Genomic DNA, 22,231 nt, shown 5'->3' with positions numbered 1-22,231 from the left:
TATAGACAATATATATTGTTTCTTTACTAAAGTGGAAGTGACATTTAAGTGGTAAGTTTTGGTATTTTTGTATCAGTAGTACAAGTCAATTTTCAGTCAGACGACACGGCTGCAAGTTCTTATTTAAATATTAAATCAGTAGTAAAAAATCAGACCAAAAAGTCTGATTGGTAAACAATATTAATCAGACATTTTTGGGTTTGATTTTAAATCAGTAGTACAAGTCAGTTTTAGTCAGACACAATAAACTTGACGTTTTTTTCGTAGATTTTAAATTAGTAGTAGAAGTACGCATCACTCAGACATTCGATTTTCGTCCGTTTTGTAAAAGTAGTAAAAGCCAGTTTCAGTCAGACAGTATGCTTAGAATTTTTATTTTTTGGAATTTTTAAATAAGTGGTAAAAGTATGTAATTGTCAGACTTACAATTTTTTTTAGATTTTCCACAAGTAGTACAAGCAAGTATCAGTCAGACATTTCGACTGCTTCAGTATAGCAATAATAATTTATAGTTTTAATTTCTTGTAAATTTTACATCAGTAGTAAAAGTACGTACCAGTCAGACATTATTAGGACAATTTACATTGGTGAATTATTTGCATAAGTAGTACAAGTCAGTTTTAGTCAGACATTTATCTGCTTTTGTCAGACTTTATATATTCTCGAAAAATTTGCACCAGTAGTACAAGTCAGTTTTAGTCAGACATTTCTCTAATTTTCTTAGCAACTAGTCGGTTATTTCTGGTAAATTTTACACTAGTAGGGAAAGTATAAACCAGTCAGACATTTACATTTAGAAATTTTTATTTTGCATTTTCATAAGTAGTAAAGGTCAGTATTAGTCAGACAATTACATTTTTCTAACTAGACACCAGTAAATTTACAATTTCTTCTAAATTTTACACTAGTAGTAAAAGTATAATGTACTAATCAGACGACTTTTTACATTGTGAAACTTCATTTAAATTTTTATCAGTAGTGCAAGTCAGTTATAGTCAGACATTTCGAAATTTTCTAACTAGACACCAGTAAATTTGTAATTTCTTCTAATATTTTACACTAGTGGTAAAAGTATGCACCAGTCAGACTTTCCACATTCTTATAAAATTTACTCCAAGTAGTACAAGTTCATTTTAGTCAGACATTTAAATTTCAATTATACTCAATATAGGGAATTTGAATAATTTCTTGTAAATTTTACCCTAGGTTGAACTAATATAAGAATAAGTCATTCTTCGCAAATTATAAGTCTTATGCTTTAGTAGTAAAAGTAATTCACACTAAAAAAAAAATTTTACTTTTAGCCTGTTTTCGAGGCTGAATTTAAGGTGTAAACGGAGTCAGCCCCATTAAACAAGGACAGACTTATATGAAATACATGGGCTGAATTTAAGGTGTAAACGGAGTCAGACTTTTTTTTTCTTGTGTTTTCAGTCAGACAAATTATTTTATTCTTTATATTCAGAATAATAAATAATATTTTAATAAGAAGGCAGTTTTAATTTCAACCAATTTTCTGAATTTTAATTTTACTATCAGCCAAAAAAGTATGATAACACATAACATTCAACAAAGTATATACAAGAGAAGAAAAAATGTGAGAAAAATACTGTTTTCGAGTTTTTCGCATTTAATTTGAAATTAAATTTTTTTTCTTTGAGAAATGTAAAGTAATTTCTTCCCTCCTGTTTCTAAATAAGAATTTCTTTGCTCAAAATGAGTTTCCTCCATTTTGAGATACTATTCTGCTGGTACATTATTATTTACTGGCGAGCACGCCGCAAGCAATTTCCCGCCCACCCTCCTCTCTTTGCCCTTATAATATAACGCAAACTGGGTTACACCACAATGTCTTTATACATATGAAAGCTTTTAAAACTATATTTAGCATTCTTAATGTCCAACACCACATTCAGAAGGCACGACTACTGTCACTCCTCTATTTTTCTTTAAAAACACATTTAAAACGTAAATTTACAAAATAAATTTTATTTTCACTTTTATTTTTATTTTATCTTCCCCTTTTACTTATCCTTCCTCTTTTCTGTATTCGAATCTTTTTCTACCTCTTTTTTTCTCTCTCTCAGACTGGTTTTTTTTTCTTAGGGTGTAAATTTACTTTTTATAACCCCAGACTTAAAATTATTCGCTAAATATTAAAATATACACAGTAAATCGTGAGGTATTAAAAAGTGTTGCAGATTAAATTAACACAAAAAAAGATTAAAATAATTAATTTTGGTGTTATTTTTTCACAATGAATGAAATTTTGGTTCATTAAATTTTTTTATAACTATAGAATATGAAGATATCGATAACTCCGAGTCTTCGACTCGGATAAATTTTGATAATTTTTGATTTTTCTTCATATTTTATAATAATTAAAGATGACCAAGTAATAAAATCATTATTTTATATTATAAAAAAATCTTCTTCAAAATTATTTTCATTATTTCAATTCAATTATTATTTTCAAAAATTTTTAACTACAATTTTACTTTATATCAATTATTTTTAATAATTTTCTAAAAAGTTCTTTAACAATTTTCAAATCCATTTGTTTACAATATTCAATTATTCACGAAATTTCAATTATTCCTAAATTCTTTAATTAAATGCATATATTAGAAAATAAAAACTTCAAATAATATAAAAGAAAATTCAATTAAACTTTTTCAAAAAAATTAATTTCAAAATTCAATTATTTCTAAAAATTCACGCTATATTGCTTTTAATATTCAATTATAATATAAAATTTTATCTGAAATTCATTTTTATGAAATGAAAATCAATTTTTATTAGAAAATTCCACAAGAATTAAATTATTTAAATGCAAAAGTAAATAATTTATTGAATAATTGAATGTTTCTCAAAATTCAATTCTCATAAAGAATTTTGTTAACAAATTTTTAAATAATTGAATTCTTTTGTCGAATTTTTTTAAAACTTGCATGAACATAATTACTTTTTTCAAGGAATTCAATTATAATTGTATGGAAAATAATTAAAACGCTACGATGAGTTTTATTATTAGTAAAAATAATTGAATCCTTACGAAGAATTTTATTACTCTTGAAAATAATTGAATTTCTGCAATAATTTCTAACTTCTCTAAAATTAGATTTTGTTTTAGTGTTTTTAACTAAAATTCTTCAATAAATCCATTATTTTTAATAATTTTTAAAAAAGTTCTTTGAGAATTTTCAAAATTATTCGTTTACAATTCAATTTTACAAAGTTTCAATTATTCGGAAATTCTGCAATTATAAATATTTATTGAAAAATAAAAACTTGAAATAATTTCAATAAAAATCCTATTAAACTTTTAAAAAAAATTAATTCTACAGAATGATTTGTCAAAAATATGAAAAATTAAGAATTTCAATAATTTTAATTTGATACTTTTTCAAAATTTAATTGTTTTTAAAAATCCACGTTATAATGCTTTTAATATTTAATTGTAATCTAAAATTTTAACTGAAATTCATTTTTAAAACCATCTTTTTTAGTAAATTCTACGAGAATTCAATTATTTAAATACAAAAATAAATTATTTATTAATTTCATTTTTCTTGAAATTAAATTTTCATAAAAAATGTTATCAACAAATTTGTTAAATCATTAAATTCTTTAGACGAATTTTAATGAAATTTTTAAGAATAATTACATTTTTCGAGGAATTCGATGAAAATTGCATTAAAAATAATTGAAATTCTGCAATGAGTTTTATTATTTATAAAAATAATTGAATTCCTAAAAGAATTTTATTATTTATAAAAATAATTGAATCTCTGTAAAAAAGTTATTATTTATAAAAATAATTGAATTATTGCGAAGAAATTTATAAAAAATTTGTAAATAATTAAATAACTGTAAAAATTTTTATTGTTTATAAAAATAATTGAATGTTTGCGTAGAATTTTATTCAAATTTTTTTTAATAATGGAATTCGTTTGGAAAATTTTATTGAAATAGTAGATATTGAAAATCATTGAATTTTTTCCTTTTTTAATAGGTTTTTCAACCGGAGGGAGTAAAATGACTTTTTCTACCCTAGGGTGTAAATCCACTGTTTATAACCCTATAGTTAAAAAAGAAATATTTTTCAACCCGAGGAAGTAAAGTATAACTTTTTCTGTCCTGGTTCTGGTCGAGCTCTATTCTGGTTAAAAAGTAGGTCAAATTAAAACAGTTTATTTAAATCAAAATCTAATTCGTATTCAAAAATAATTTTTTTTTTTGAAAAAAAATAATATTTTTAATTATTTTTCTATTTTTATTATTCTTGTTTCTTTTCAGAAGATAAATTTATTGTGGTATACAGATTTACCTGGCCTTGGGCATCTCTCAACTCTACACACATATATTATGCGCGCGAGAGTTCTGGAATTTTCTTCAAGGAAAAAGTCACGAGTTACATATTATATACCCACATTGCATACATATTTTATATTTAAAAAATTCTCTAACTTTTCTTTCCTGGTATAATTTGCAAAGATAAAAAAATAATTTTCTAGCGCCAACATGAAAAAAAAATCACACTAATGGGTCATTGTCGATGAGCGTTTGTAAAAAGGAAAAAAAAAAATTTATGAAAATTTATTCTTTTATACAGTGTTAGAAAATTGGATAATAAACTTGGAGTATTACGAGGGGGGAAGGGGGCATTTCTTAACGTGTTCATTCATCAAATTTATTATATGACTGAATTGCGCGCGCCATTCAGTTGGAAAAAATATTGTAAAGTGAAAAGGGACATTTATTGACGTAATGAAACAGGAAAAGTAATTTAATACTTTTAAATTGCTTCTTTTTTTTTGTCGATAAATAAATATAATTGCCAAATTATATTAATAGGTATAAAAAAATCGTTTTTCTCTTAGTGGATTTTAAAACAATAATTTTTTCTATTAAAATGGAAAAAAAAATTGTTCAGGTCCCAAAAGTGGAAAAAGTAAGAAGCAACAAGGCCCAATATTGGCCCAGTATTGTCAATGTTTCAAAACTTTTGCCATTAAAGTGTCAATAATGTGCGCCATTATTGCGCCAAGTTTTAAAACCATCACTGGAAATTATATTTTACCATTAAATATTTGTCCATTACTGGCAATTTTAATTCAATGTTACACAATTTTTGCCATTACTGGGCCGAGCTTCGTCCCATCACTGGTATAATTATATTTTGCCATTAAAGTGCCATTACTGTGCCAAGCTTCGTACCATCACTGACAAAAATATTTTACCATTAAAGATTTTATGGCAATTATACATTACTGGCAATTATACTTTGCCATTAAAGTGCCAATAATGTGCCATTACTGGGCCAAGGTTTGTCCCATCAGTGGCAATTATATTTTCCATTAAAGTGACATCACTGGGCCAAGCTTCGTACCATCACTGGCAATTATAATTTACCATTAAAAATTTCCCCAGTACTGGCAAACATTTTTTGCCATTAAAGTGCCAATAATGTGCCGTTACTGGACCAAGCTATGTACTATCACTGCGACAATTACATTTTACCATTAAAGATTTGCCCATTACTAGCAATTCAAATTTGTCATCAATGTTTCAAAATTTTTGCCATTATAGTGCCATTACTGGGCCAAGCTTCGTCCCATCACTAGCCAATTATATTTTGCCATCAAAGTGCTATTACTGGGTCAAGCTTCGTACCATCACTGGCAATTATATTTTACCATTAAAGATTTGACCATTACTGGCAATTATATTTTGCCATTAAAGTGCCATTAAGGTGCCAATAATGTGCCATTATCGGACCAAGCTTTGTACCATCACCGGGACAATTATATTCTACCATTAAAGATTTACGCATTACTAGTAATTATAATTTGTCATCAATGTTAGAAAACTTTTGCCATTAAAGTGCCAATATTGTGCCATTATTGAGCCAAGATTCGGACTAATCTTGGGAAATTATAGAATATTCGACACTTGATGCCATTATTGACTGAGTAATGGGACGTTTTAAACACCAGTACTGCCCTAGGAACTTTTGCCATTTTTCGGCTGGAATTACAGGACCAGGACCGTTTTTCCAGTCTTGGCATTTTGCACTCGCTAACTGTCTCTTTAACCCCATTTAACTATTAAAGTAACACCCTGGGGTTAAAATAAAGGTTTTAAAAAAGTTATCTTAAAAGTAAATAAAAACAAAAAATTGCTAAAAATTATAATATAAAAATTGAAAGATTGAATTTTGTACAGAAAACAGTAGTCACCACTGAGAGTTGCGGTTTATTTTTAGAAGGAGAGTTTTTAAAAGAAGAAATATTTTTTTTTTCCACAGCATGGCGACTGAAATTAGACTTGGGTCGGTATCCAGAGGGGTTTAGCTCGAATGTGTAGAGGTTGGGTTTTCGTTCTCAGCAGTGTTCGTTGGTCTCTCGAATCATGTCCCGAAGTATGGACGGGCGGAGTGGTAACACAAGGAGAGAATGGAAAGTGGTGGGAGCGCAGGGCAAGGGGAGCTTGGGTTGCGTGGAGTGGGGGAAAAACTGGAAACGGTTGGGGGCAAAAGACGGGAAGGGCAAATGGAATACGCCATTGCCCGACGGCAGCCATACTCCCAGGCTCTCTTTCGACTCGAGAGATATCTGCCCGTGTAAAGGATCGTTTCCACTATCACGACGATTCGTTTCTCAAGTTTCAACGCCAATAAAATATCCCACCTTTTGCAAGAAATTCTATTTTACGACTAAGCTCCACACTACTTTTAATCCAATCAATGTCTTCCTCAATTATCATTTTATTTCGGAATTTACATATATATATGTATTATTTCCCAAAAATGTCAAGTTTTAATTTCAAAAAGTGCTTTGAAAAATTCTAAAAAGAGATTTATATTTGGATTTTTTCTCTTTCTGGACACAGGAAAAATATTTGTTAAATTTGTTGCGTCTAGTTTTCAGATTTAACACCAAAATTGTGTTGAAATAACACCTAATATATAAAATAGGCATTAATTAATTTTTTCATGAAAATCCACAATTTTCTGTTTTCTTTCTTTTATAAAAATTCTTTCCCTTATTTTATAAAAATTGTTTCGCTTCATTTCTAAAAACTGTTTCTCTTCTTCTATAAAAATTGTTTTTCTTCTGGTGCAAAATCTTTTAAAATTAAATATATAATTTTTAAAATTAAAAACATAATTTTTGATGTTGAAAATATAATTTTTTAAATTGAAAATAAATTTTGAGATTAAAAACATTTTTTTCAATTAAAAATACAATTTTTGTAATTGAAAATTTAGTTTTTGAAATAAAAAATACAATTTCTGGAATTGAAAAAAATTTTCTAAACTGAAAATACAATTTTTGGAATGGAAAATATAATTTTTGAAATTAAAAATACAATTTCTGGAATTGAAAATTTAATTTTTAAAATTAAAAATACAATTTCTGGAATTGAAAACAATTTTTGAAACTGAAAATACAAATTTTGGAATTGAAAACACCATTTCTTAAATTGAAAAGAATTTTTGAAATTTAAAAACCATTTTCCAAATTGAAAATATAATTTTTGACATTTGAAAATACAATTTTTGGAATGGAAAATATTTTTGAAATTAAAAATACAATTTCTGGAATTGAAAATTTAATTTTTGAAATTGAAAATATAATTTATGGAATTGAAAACAATTTTTGAAACTAAAAATACAACTTTTCGAATTGAAAACAATTTTTCAAATTGAAAACACCATTTCTAAAATTGAAAATATAATTTTTTAAATTGAAAACACAATTTTTGGAATGGAAAATATAATTTTTAAAATTAAAAATACAATTTCTGGAATTCCAAACAATTTTTAAAATTGAAAATACAAGTTTTCGAATGGAAAACAATGTTTGAAATTGAAAACACCATTTCTTAAATTAAAAAGAACTTTTGAAATTGAAAATATAATTTTTGAAATTGAAAACACAATTTTTTGAATGAAAACTATAATTTTTAAAATTAAAAATACAATTTCTGGAATTCCAAACAATCTTTAAAATTGAAAATACAAGTTTTCGAATGGAAAACAATGTTTGAAATTGAAAACACCATTTCTTTAATTAAAAAGAATTTTTGAAATTGAAAACAATTTTCAAAATTGAAAATATAATTTTTGAAATTGAAAATACAATTTTTGGAATGGAAAATATAATTTTTGAAATTTAAAAAACAATTTCTGGAATTTAAAATTTAATTTTTAAAATTCCAATTCCAACTTTTGGAATTAAAAAGAATTTTTGGAATCGAAAAGAATTTTTGAAATTAAAAATATAATTTTGGAAATGGAAAACACAATTTTTAAAATTGAAAATATAATTTTTCGCATTGTTTTTATATTTCTAAATGTCGCAAACCCTTTACAGAATACCAGTAATCGACGATTTGGTTTGAATTATTTCTTAGTACAGTGGTCGTAAAAAAATAACGTTAAAATTTGCTGTGCAAATTACGAAGAAATAAAAAAAAGTAGCCTTTAGTTGGAAGATAATAATTATCCAATCACCTCACGACATGCCCAGATGAAAAGTTGTAGGTTATATATTGAAAAAAAAGAATAAAGTGGAATTTTTTTTTATTGTTTAATTACTGTTGACCTTTACTTACGTTCGATTTTATTATATAATGGAAATATTTTTCAATTCCCGACATTTATTTATAGAATATCTGCTGCAAAATGAATTTATTTTTTATAATTCAAAATTAACTTAATTTTTCATAAACGAAATCTCTCATTTTTTTCGTGAAAGAAATTTTGCGCTGTTTACAAATCTGGTTCTTGTTTCTTTGATTGAAATAAATTTTACTTAATTCAAATAAACTTTATTTGGTTCAAAATAAATGTCATTTGAGAAGAATAAATTTTCTTTATGGCTCAAATATATTTTATTTGGTCCAAATAAATTTTATTTGGTCCAAATAAATTTTATTTGGTCCAAATAAATTTTATTTAGTCAAAATAAATAATTTAATTTGCTCTATAATACTTTTATTTAAGTCAAATAAATACTCGATTTGATTAAATAATTTAGAAGCCTCTTTAAGTACTTTTATTTAAATCAACTATAAAATTATACCTGGTTCAAATAAAACATTTCTCGGGAAGCACATAAGGGAGGAAAATCAAGAAAAAAAGTTACAAATACTTTTTTTAAAAACGGAAACATTTTTCGAAAGTATTTTTGAAAATATTTCCAAAAGGTTTAGTTTCTTTGTAAAGTTCTTGAAGATTTCTTTCTTAAAGGTGAATGCAAACTTTTTTACGATCAAGAATTGTCTTTAAGAGATGTTTCAACAGTGACAATATATACTATATATATATAATATACGATTCTACACTATTGACCTGCTCATGTAGCCACATAGTATATACGTTTACTTTTACCCGGGTAATTCGTCATCCAGTGGAGTTTCTTTACCGCACATAATAATATTATACGATCCTTTGAGTTCTGTTTCTTAAGTGACATAAAATGAAACCAATAGCTACCATTTCAAAATGTGACCGCACACAGATATATTTTTTTTCCACTGCAACTTCTGAATCTTGTGGACTGTAAAGCGATTTTTTTTTCTTTTTTTTCGATATATTGTCAAATATTTGATATGCGACGCGTTCCCATCAAGAGCGCGTAAGAAGCAAAAAATTTTAAGTTATTTTTATAATTCTGCGATGAATTTAAAAAACTTGAATAAACTATAAAATTTAAATTTACCAACTAATGTCAAAGTATTTAAATAAATTTGATTTTATAAAACAATTATTGTAGCTGCTATTTTGAATTTTTAAAAACCGGTGACAGATTCGTAATGAGGGACCTCGAAAGCCCCGGTGGGACAAGTTTCAAGCCAATCAGGTCGGTTTTTAATTTTCTAGTCCGCCATATTGGATCCGCCATTTTGAATTTTGAAAAGCTGCTGTCAAATTCGTTATCAGTGAATATTTATGGAGCGTTTAATCACTATTTTCAGTTTATGCATTATTATTATTATTATTATTATTATTATTATTATTATTATTATTATTATTATTATTATTATTATTATTATTATTATTATTATTATTATTATTATTATTATTATCGCAGTCAATTTGCGTCAGCGAAAGTCAACGAGTTAATAAAACAAGAACCACCTTCGATTAAAATTAACTTTCCTCTATGATATTAGAAGTTATTTTTAATTTTCAATTGAAATATTTCACTATTGCGAAGGCTATTTGCGAAGGCATAAAATCTAGTAGTTTTAAAGTAAACTAATACTTGAATTTCTATTAAAAGGAATATATATACAGAAGTACATATAATGCCTTTTCCATTCACTTTTCATTTAAAATAATCGAAAAATCGTATCAGCCATACGTGTATGTGCCTCTGCGGACGTTAAATAAAAGTCGCGCTGCGCTATATTCGCTATATAGTCGTTTATTTGTATATGCGCGTGGAATCTATATGGCAAATATATATATATATATATATATATATATAGGTATTCCCAGCCGACTCGTTACCACCGATCACCGCGCGTCCACCATAGGTTTCAAACTCCCCCCATTTTCCATAAATTCTGAATTTTATTTAGTCCGCTCGTTCGCCGTCGCTTTGCATCTTTATTCAACGGAGGTATACGGAGAACGGAAAAGGGAGCGGGGGGGGGTTTACAATTCACAGAGGCATCTACAGAGTGCGTGTGTATATTCTCCACTATCCTGACTTTCGTGTTGCTAAGCTACAAAGGCGTAAATGCATTTTCAACTCTCTTCTAGAGAGTTAGATCAGAACTAAAAATCTGTATCATAAAGAAAAATTATTGTTTTTTCGGGAATTTTTTACAAAGACAAGTTAGTTTTTCGAAAAGCGATTGTGGCGGTAATGCGCGCGCTACTGGGAGAAAAGAAGTGGTAGCAGCAGCGATTGGTCTTTGCGCGAGTAGTGGGGATAAGAACTGCGCGCGCCTCAAGAAGAGAAGCTGGTTTTTTTTATTCTAAACCCAAAAAAGTGGATTTTTACCTGATAGAATAAAGTTATAATTTATTAATATTATTTAATTCAATGGAATTTACAAATTATAAAAAGATTTAGGAAATTTTAGGATCAATAGTTGAGAAAATTCACATTTTCAAAAATTCCGGTTTTTTAAAATTTTTAATAACTTTGACAGATTAATAGTGTAACATCTACCAGTTGGTAGAACAATGCGCCTAGAAAGACTGTTAAAAGTGGCAAACAAATTTTTCGATTTTAGCCCATTTTTTTAAAAGTATTAACAAAAAAGATTTTTTCAAAAAAATTGAAAACACAAAAAAAATCAATTTAATTCTATAAAATCTGAAAAAACAACAATTCTGATATTTACAAATATTTTCTCTTTCTAAGAGAACTACCATTCACAAATTTTTTAGCAATTTTTATAACTAAAAAACCAAAAATTCATACTTATGAAAAATTAGGTTTTTTGAATTGTTAATAACCTGGGACAGATTTGTACTAAAATGTTCTTTTGTACGAGAAATAATATGTCTATGAACACAAGTTTCAAGCGGAAGAGAGATTTTTTGAATTTAGACCATTTTTCCAAAAATATGGACAAAAAACGATTTTCGAAAAATATAGTAAACCCACAAAAATGAATTTTTACTCAACGGCGTAAAGCTACAATCTACAAATATTATTGAATTCAATGGGAACTACAAATTAGAAAAAGATTTGGGGAATTTTGAGAATAAAAAAGTTGAGAAAATTCAAATTTTCGAAAATTCCTGTTTTTTGAATTTCCAATAACTTTGACAGATTAATATTTTAATGCCTGCTAATTGGTAAAACAATGCGTCTAGACTAACAGTTAAAAGTGAAAAAGAAATTTTTTGATTTTGGCCCATTTTCTCAAAAGTATGATCAAAAAAGATTTTTTCAAAAAAATTGAAAACACAAAAAAATCAATTTAAACCTAAAATATAAAAAACTACATATTTAAAATTCACAAATATTACGCCTTTCTAAGGGAACTACAATTCGTAAAAATATTTAGCACATTTTTTTAAATAAAATAACAAAAAAATTCATGTTTTAGATATATACGGTTTTTTGAATTTTTAATAACCTGGGGCAGATTTGTACTAAAATGCCTGCTTGTACGAGAAAAAATATGTCTATGAAATGAAGTTGAAAGCAAAAAAGAGATTTTTAGATTTTAGACCATCTTTCCAAAAATGTGGTCAAAAAACGATTTTCAAAAAAATCGTAAACCTAAAAAAATGGATTTTTCGTTGATGGAATAAAGCTACAATCTTCTAATATTATTTAATTCAATGGAATTTATAGTTCAGAAAAATATTTAGCTAATTTTGTGAATAAAAATTTGAGAAAATTCAAATTTGAGAAAATTCCGGTTTTTTGAATTTCTAATAACTTTGACAGACTAATATTGTAATGTCAGCCAGTTGGTAGAACAATACGTCTAGGCAAACTGTTAGAAGCGAAAAAAGTTTTTTTTTATTTTAGTCCATTTTTTCAAAAGTATGGTCAAAAAAGATTTTTTCAAAAAAATTTAAAACAAAAAAATCAATTTAAACCTAAAATATGAAAAACTACAATTCTAAAATTTACTCACAGTATGTCTTTCAAAGAGAACTACAATTTGAAAAAAAATTTAGCACATTTAATGAATAAAAAATCTAGAAAATTCATATATTAAAAAAATTCGGTTTTTTGAATTTTTAGGGACAGATTTATACCAAAATGTCCGTTTGTAAGTGAAAAATTGCGCCTAGAGAAACTATTCAAACCGAAAAATAGATTTTTTATTTTATCGCTTTTTTTAAAAATACAGACAAAAAGTTTTTCGAAAAAATATGATAAACCCCAAAAGAATAGATTTCAATTGTTAGTGGAAATGTGATTGATTCTAAATTTCATAATATTTACTATCTGGTAAAATCAAACTAAAAATATTGAAACATTTTTTGTTTAACTAAAATACAATATATGTTTGAATTATTAATTTTATATTAAAAAAAAAATATTAATTTTTAAATAATGTTTATAGTGTCAAGGCCGCTATGCAAAAGAGTCACATAAGACTCTACGAGTGACTCTCTTAGAAGTTTTAGCGCTTTTGGAGAAAAAATCGAAAAGGTCGCAATTTTTGGAAAATAAGTCGAAAAAGGTAGCATATTTTTAAAATAGTTGAAAAAGTCATAAAATCCGAGGTATGGTACTATTAAAAATAATTTTTTTGATAAAAATCTAGCGCTACATAAAGAAAATAGGTGGTAGTTAGCCACGATTGGTCTTTGAGCGAGGAGTGGGGATATTTAATGTTGCGCGCGCCTTTGAAGAAAAGTGGGGGGTCCAGCAGCGATTGGTCTTCACATCATTAGTGGGGGGTAAGAGCTGCGCGCGCAACCAGAAGAAAAGAGGTAGCGACGCAGCGATTGGCTTTCGCGTTAGTAGTGGGGATAAGCAAAGCTGCGCGCGCCGAAAAAGTAGGGGCAATGCGGGAATTTTACATTCCTGTATCAGAACTATATGCCTCTGTAGAAATTTTTCTTTTAAAAAACATTTTTTATTTTTCTCTAGTTTCTTTTCCTTCTAATCTTTCTATTTTTTCTATTTCTTTTCCCCTTTAGAAAACTTTCTAGCTTCTATGAAATAATTACAGGAATTATTCTCAATCCTGTTCCATTATACAATTTTCCTTATAATGATTATAATGAATAAATATTGTAATAAAAAAAAACAAGTGACTTTATGGTAATATTTAGTTTTAAGACAAAAATCTAGTCGTACAGGACTGTTTGTGTTTGCGACCGTGTACATATATGTGCGTGCGTATAATCAGCGACCGGTAATTTAGATAGCTGCGTTATTTTATACAGTTTATATCTCCGCTTTGCGAACGTCGAGAGTTCGTTGTGCGCGCGGGACTTGGCTGCTATATACACACACACGATGAAAAACGGAGGCTTGGTTGTTGTTAGAAGGAGGGCCGCCGCGCCGCACCGCGCGTTCGTGCATCGAGAGAACAAAATAATGCTGAACATGCCCGCGCCATAGGACGCTCGTAAAACAGGCTCCAAACGAACTGCATGCGTTCGTAATTCCTATATAACCCACACGCATGTATACGCTCCCTTTTCTTCTCCCAGGTATACACTTTCAAAGAGCTAATGAGCCTTCCATCCAACTCTCGTTCGGTTTCGTGTCAGAAATTCCAAAAGGCTAATGAAGATCATGCCCTTAATTCTCAGCAGTTACCACCCCCCGAAAAAATTGTATTTATACCGTCGAAATTATTTATTTACTTTCAATTTTTTTTTTGTGTACTTTTTTAATTCACAAATTAAGTTTTCAAAATAGTAAAATGGTAAATAATCAATTGTCATAATCTGATGAATCATTATTATCTGCGATAATATATTTTATTTTAGGTGTGAATGATCTAATTGCAGTAGCTGTTTGGTTTTCTTGTTATATAACATACAAGTGAGAGCGCGAGGATTATAGCTGCGCGTGTGTCCATAAAATTCATCATAACCAGAAAATAGGCCTTTTGACTCCCGGTTAAAAAGACACATTCACACTTAACGATCTGTAAAAATTCTCGGGACAAATGACATTCAAGAAGAATGGAGGTAATCACAACACACTTTGCGATCGATGGAATCATAAATTACCCAGACGCTTTACAACAACATAAATGTGCATTCTGCATTTGTTATCACGTCGTAATTCTATGACTTAGTTTTCTCATACAAAAGATGCCCTTCTTCTCTTCGTACACTCGGGACAATTTATTTTTTCTCCCAAAAAAATTGGATATATTTAAAAAAAAAGAGGAGACAAGTAATATTTGTTGACACTGTAAAATTATATTCATTACCTGTAAAAAAAATTTTATTTCCTATTCCCGTTATACAATATAAAGGATCATTAATCATTTTGTATGCGGATAAAAATTGAGGGGGTGAAAGTACGATATCACGAAGAACATGAAATATAACCTGAAGAGCCACAATGTCACAGTATTATATAGATGTTCAAGTACCCTCAAGTTTTGAAATTGCTAATAACGGTAAATCGTCATATTATTTTTTTTTAAAAGACGAAGTAAAAGTATTCTTTATGTGACACAGAGAATAAAAACATTGCCTCTCTTTTAATATGAAACAATTTTTCTCCTTTATTTACCACATCTGCAATTATTTGGTACAACTACAATTTAATTGATAAATAAGTATATTTATCAAATAATTGTAGTAAATAAAAAATAAATTAATAAAAAAATACCAAAAAAATATAAATCCTCGATTTTCTAATTATTAATAACTTTAAGTAGATTGAAACTAGAATGTTTGACAATAGGACAATTTATGCAATATAGCACTTAAAAGTATAAAAGTAGATTTTTTTTATTTTAGCCCTTATTCTCAAAAATATGGACAAAAGGAGTTTTCTTAAACAATCAAAAGAAGTGAAAAAAATAGATGTTGAATGAGAAAATAAATTTAAAATCTACTGATATTATATCTTTCCGAAAGAACCATGATTCAAAAAAAATATTCAGCAACTTTAATAAATAAAAACCGAAAAAATGCATATTTTGAAAAATGAAATTTTGTTTATTATTTCATAACTTGGGAAAGAATATCACTTGACTGAACAACAATAGGTAAAAAAATTATACTTCTAGAAAAACAGTGAAACCGGAAAAGAGATTTTTTGATTTTAGCCCATTTTTTCAAAAATATGGACGAAAAAGATTTTTCAAAAAAAATTAAAAACTAAAAAAATATATTTTAACTTTATAATACAAATCTAGAGACTGAAAATATTATTATATTCAATGGAAACTACAAATCAGAAAAAGATTTGGTGAATTTTGAGAATAAAAAGTTGAAAAAATTCAAATTTTCGAAAATTCCGATTTTTTGAATTTCCAATAACTTTGACAGATTAATATTGTAACGTCTAACAGTTGGTAAAACAATGCATCTAGAATAACAGTTAAAAGATGGAAAAGAAATTTTTTGATTTTGGACCATTTTTTTAAAAGTATGATCAAAAAAGATTTTGTCAAAAAAAATTGAAAACACAAAAAAATCAATTAAAACATGAAATCTGAAAAACTATAATTTTAAACTTTACAAATATTACGTCTTTCTAAGGAAACTACATTTCGGAAAAAGATTTAGTAAATTTCATTAATAAAAAAAAACAAAAAAATTAATATTTTTGAAAAATTCGGATTTTTGAATTTTTATAAACCTGGAACAGACTTATACTAAAATGTTCGCCGGTACGAGAAAAAATATGTCTATGAACACAAGTTTAAAGCGAAAGAGAAATTTTTAGAATTTAGACAATTTTTCCAAAAATATGGACAAAAAACGATTTTCGAAAAAATAGTAAATCCACAAAAATGAATTTTTACTCGACGGCGTAAAACTACAATCTACTAATATTATACAATTCAATGGAATCTACAAATAATAAAAAGATTTAGGAAATTTTGTGAATAAAAAATTGAGAAAATTTAAATTTTCGAATATTCCGGTTTTTTGGATTTCCAATAACTTTCACAGATTAATATTGTAATGTCTGCAAATTAGTAAAACAATGCGTCTAGAATAACACTTAAAAGTGGAAAAGAAATTTTTTGATTTTGGACCATTTTTTTATAAGTATGATCAAAAAAAATTTTTTCAAAAAAATTGAAAACACAAAAAAATTAATTTAAACCTAAAATCTGAAAAACTAGAATTTTAAACTTTACAAATATTCACGTCTTTCTAAAGAAATAACAATTCGGAAAAATATTTAGCAAATTTTATGAATAAAAAACTAAAAAAATCCATATTTTTGAAAAATTTAGATTTTTGAATTTTTATTAACCTGGAACAGACTTATACTAAAATGTTCGCCGGTACGAGAAAAAATATGTCTATACAAACAAGTTTAAAGCGAAAGAGAAATTTTTAGAATTTAGACCATTTTTTCAAAAATATGGACGAAAAAGATTTTTCAAAAAAAATTAAAAACTAAAAAAATATATTTTAACTTTATAATACAAATCTAGAGACTAAAAATATTATTATATTCAATGAAAACTACAAATCAGAAAAAGATTTGGGAAATTTTGAGAATAAAAAGTTGAAAAAATTCAAATTTTCGAAAATTCCGATTTTTTGAATTTTCATCATTGATCAAAAAAGATTTTTTCAATAAAATTGAAAACACAAAAAAAATCAATTTAATCCTAAAATATGAAAAATTACAATTTCAAAATTTACAAATATTACGTCTTTCTAAGGAAACTACATTTCGGAAAAAGATTTAGTAAATTTCATTAATAAAAAAAAACAAAAAAATTAATATTTTTGAAAAATTCGGATTTTTGAATTTTTATTAACCTGGAACAGACTTATACTAAAATGTTCGCCGGTACGAGAAAAAATATGTCTATGAACACAAGTTTAAAGCGAAAGAGAAATTTTTAGAATTTAGACCATTTTTCCAAAAATATGGACAAAAAACGTTTTTCGAAAAAAATATAAAACCCCAAAAAGTAGATTTTAATTGATAGTGGAAACCTGGAGTCACTGATATTATTTCATTTAATGGAAACAACAATTTAAAAAAAGCATTTAGCGATTTTTATGAATAAAAATCCAAAAAAAATTCGGATTTTTCAAAAAAACGGTTTTTTGATTTTTTAATAACTTGCAACAAATTAATAATGTAACGTCCGCTGTTTGGTAAAAAATTGCGCACGAAAAATCATAAGAAGAAAAAAGAGTGTTTTGATTTCAAACTATAATGTTCTTTAAAATACAAGAGAAGTTTTATTAAAAAAACAAGAATGCTATATATATACTAAAAAAGAAAACTCGTTGGAAATAATCCATAACACCCCAATTTTCGAAATGAATTTTTTACAGTCAATTACTTTTGTCTATATATAAAAAAATATAATAATAATTAATTTTTCTTTTAGATTTAATTAAAAAAATAATTCGACTCGCATATGCTTTTTTTAAAATGAGAAAACTAACAAGTCTAATTAAGAAATAACTTTTCTAACATATAATTTGTTAGACTCTAATATATTAACAGAGTTCTGTATAACTATAAATCAACAAGAACATATATATATGTTTGTTATATCATATACCTGTCCAAAAAAAACATCATCATAAACATTTTTAATTACTTTTACAAAATTAATATATATAGACATAAACGTTCGACTACATTTTGAAAAAGCTTTCTCATTTACTAACTTCAACATTTTATTACCTTACGCACCGATAAAAATTTTTATATTCACCTTTATTGAAATATTTAAGTAATTACAATTATTTACAAATTATTATTACCATTTTTTTTTTAAGTGGCATACTCTTTTCTCAAATTTTTCTCTTTTTAAAAACCAATTTTATATAAAAAAAAATTTTTATCAGTTCATGAACTGACTTTTAAAGTTCAAGTCAATATAACGTTTCGCATAAACTCAGAGCCGACTTCACTTTTTTTTTTATTACAAATAACTTTTATTTGGTTCCAATATTATTTTTTCTGTTTTATTTATTTAATTTTTGTATTTATATTTAAAGTTTTAAAAACCAAAAGGTCTTTGGTTTTTGGGAGTAATGTTTAAGATTATTTCAAAATTATAAATTCAAAACTAACAGATGCCATATTTAATGTCTAGATTTTTTCGAGTATAGTACTACATTTTTAACTCGAAAAACTTTACTTCCTAAATTTGTCTTCAGTATTTTTTTAACTCGAAAAACTTTACTTCCGAAACGATTTGCTTCTTAAATTTTTCTTCAGTACTTTTTTAACTCGAAAAACATTAAATAAAACTTCTACTACAGTTTGAGACAAATGTATTTTTATTAAACTTAAATAAATTAAAATTTATGAATTAAAATTAAATTAATTAATCCAAATTTCCCTCAACTTTATTTTGTACTTTTGTAATTTTCCAAAAAATTGCGAGAGACGAAGGAAGAATTTTTTGGGGTTACAGAAAATGTATATAAAATTTCAAATATTTTGATCCTCTGTATTCATTAATCTTTATTTTTTGTAATCAGTGTTTTAATTGTGGGTGTTTCAAACTAAAAGATGAATTTCAAAGATATATCTTGAAAGGTTCATCAGAGCCTGGAGATGTAACGCTTTTACTAATGAATAGTTTCATGAAGTATCAGTACAGTTTCATGAATTATTAATATTATGAGTATTAATGATTATTATTTAATATTAATCATTATTTCACCCACAATTTTCAGTAGTTTGAACCAAAATAAGATAAAGCACAAAAGAAACTGACCTTGCGGCTGTAGTGACGATGCAGAGGTCGCTGCTCGTCCTGAGTTCCGCGACGTCTATCGTCGCGGGGGATGCTGTGATCCTTAGGGAGGAGGGGCTGGTTCCCAATACCCTTCCAGGGATTCTCCAATTGATGGCGGTTAGTCCATGCCGTTTCGCTTTTCAGCTGCTGAAACATCCAATTGTTCGATTCACACTGTGCACGAATTAGCGATTCTACGGACATCAGGCAATTTCTCAAACATTTCTAAAATCACTCTTTTTCCCCCCCAGAAAAAAAACAAAATTGCCCCAATGCTAGTCTCTCTAACGCTTGTTACTGTTTTTTTGCTATACAACAAGTATCACAAGTATCGCAAGTATCGCAAGTATCGCAAGTATCACAAGTATATCACAAGTATAAACTGAAAGTTACACAAAAGGATCCAAATGAAAAATTGGAATTCAACAATTTAGCAAGCACAAGTTTCAAGTTTCGCGAATGGATTTCAAATTTTGATTCCAGTTTGAAATGGGTGTTGTCGAATAACATCCGAGTGAATGGAGTTCGGATAAATAATGGGAGCAGGGAAGAGCGCGAGGTGGCACCAAAGACGTTCCTCTCTACAACTAGTTTTGAACACGCGACGTTTAGTTCAAGTTGGTTCGGAAGAGGTTTCTTCTCTCTCCAATGGTATGGCGGCGGCGGTGGTGGTGAACGAAACGGAAATACACTCGGCGCTGATTGCCAAAGATTGTCAATATGACTCAGACAACTGTGGACTTGACGCTACAAAAGTAGCAGCAAGCAACACAGCAGAAGTAGCAGCAAGCAGCAAACAGCAGCGCGTGCAAGCAGAAAAAGAAGTAGGTTGGTTGGATGGGTTGTTCGACTGGTTGCTTAGTACCGACCAACGGGATTTACTATATGCTTTCTCGACTGTACGGACTCGGCGAGTCGACTACCGAGCACGACACGTATATATATATATATATATACATAGATATATGTATAACCATTCGCCTCTTAACTCGTTCTCTTTGCCGTAACTGTAGGATGGAACGAACGGTCGAAGCAAGCCAATCAGGCGCCCACCGTATCTACCTGTGGACTGCCTTCTGTGTAGCACCTGCGGCAATGTTTCGGCCTTATACTTTGTGAAATGCCGGCAAACATCGATGACAGATCGGACGCGCGAGATGACCGGACACAAGCAATAAAGGAAAAAATGAGAATGTAAAAATCCTTCCTCCAAAAACATTTTTGATACACGAATAATTTTTGGGCACAAACTGTATATGCTATGCGTAATCCATAACATATAGTACAGTTTGTCTATGTATATACGCTATGGGTAATCCATAACATATATACAGTTTGTCCTCTTGAACACGAGTCCAATCTGATAATGTTTCATTCCCTAAACCGTACGTCATATAACTTGAATCAAACTTATCAGGATGACCCTTCTGATTCTACTACGGTACCAAGAATTCCCATTTCGTAGAGCATATCAGATGCTACATCCTTCGAATAAATGGCTCCTTACTGGGAGATTGGAGTCGAGATTATCTTTTACAAGGAGGATATCAATTGCGTTCGATCGTTCCTTTTCTTGGAGAGGTTGTTCGACTAATTTACATTTCCTAATCGTATTCCTATATCTTATTGCTATTTTTACGGGAGGGGAATTGAAAGATATTCTAAAAAAATCTTTCTTATTTTTTCAACATTGCTCAAGACAAATGGACAAAACCAGTTCATCCATAATTGTTCTTACCAAACGATAATAAGTAAAACTTGATTAGACTCAAATTTTGTCAAATAGTTGTAAACAAAATGTTTGTTGTCGAAATGTTGTATAGATCCTAAACGATCTTATGTTTGTTTCCTGTTTTTTTAGATATTTTACTGCTGCAATTTGGATAAAAAGTTGATAAATTTGTCCAAATGTCGTCAAAGAATGATAACAAAAAAGGCCCCAGTAACTAAAAGCAATATTTTTTAATGTTGTACCATATTTTAAGAAGAGCAAAAAGTTAGCATTACTGATATTTTTAAATACGCTTAGTTTGTGTTTTTGAAAACTTTTCTTGAAGCAAACTGAACAGTTTTCAAATTTATCCGAATTTTGTCACAGAATAATAAACTGAATATCCTAACAAGGACAGAAAAATTTAAATGTTGTTGCACTCCACACTTAACGGATGATGTTTCCGTTCGCTACTGATACCACATTAGAGATATTTTGAAATTCGTTTAGTTTTTACTTTTGGGACTTCTTGCTACAGCAAACTGAGTAATTGTGATAGAAATTTTAATTGTTGCACCTCATATACCAAATAACGATTTTTTTAAGCAAAACTAATTTTGAAATATGTTTAATTTTTACTTTTGGTAGTGGAACTGAGACACGAGTTGACAGCATTGTTCAATTGTTGTCCCAGAATGATAAGCTGAATGTTCCAACAATATGGATGAAAAAATTTAAACATTGCACCACATTTAACGGATGTTGCTAAATGTTAATAGTGATACATTTTTGAAGATATTTTGAAATACGTTTAGTTGTTATTTTCGGGACTTTTTGCTCCAGTAAACTCTATGACAGGTTGGTAAATTCATTCAACTTTTGTCCCAGAATAATAAGCTGAATATTGCAACAATTTGAATAGAGAAGTTTAAAGATTGTACCGTATTTAACGGATGTTGCTACAGTTAATAGTGATTTATTTTTGGAGATATTTGTAAATACGTATAGTTTTTACTTTCAAGACCTTTTGCTCCATAGCGAACTCTACAAGTTGACAAATTTGCCCAAGCTTTGTTCTAGAATGATAAGCTGAACATTCAAAAAATGTGGAGAAAAAAATTTAAACATTGCACCACATTTAAC

The 22,231-nt window shown here is 27.9% G+C and overlaps 1 protein-coding gene across 2 annotated transcripts in view; it reads right to left on the bottom strand.

Annotated features, from left to right (window-relative positions):
• Positions 1–20,266, bottom strand: part of LOC122511406 (homeobox protein abdominal-B-like) — a 100,315-nt gene extending 80,049 nt beyond the window's left edge. Inside the window, exon 1 of one of the 2 annotated variants that reach the window (XM_043626607.1) lies at positions 19,357–20,266. In XM_043626607.1, coding sequence (XP_043482542.1) covers positions 19,357–19,581 — 225 coding nt within the window. In that variant the 5' untranslated portion in view covers positions 19,582–20,266. The remainder of the gene's footprint in view (positions 1–19,356) is intronic. The other variant, XM_043626606.1, reaches the window with a different exon arrangement.
• Between the last annotated feature and the right edge of the window lie 1,965 nt (positions 20,267–22,231).

The sequence above is a fragment of the Leptopilina heterotoma genome, unplaced genomic scaffold, assembly GCF_015476425.1.
Source record: "Leptopilina heterotoma isolate Lh14 unplaced genomic scaffold, ASM1547642v1 Lhet_82, whole genome shotgun sequence".
Taxonomy (NCBI): domain Eukaryota; kingdom Metazoa; phylum Arthropoda; class Insecta; order Hymenoptera; family Figitidae; genus Leptopilina; species Leptopilina heterotoma.
Note: the sequence above shows the minus strand (reverse complement) of the source record. Positions and strands in the feature narration are given on the sequence as shown.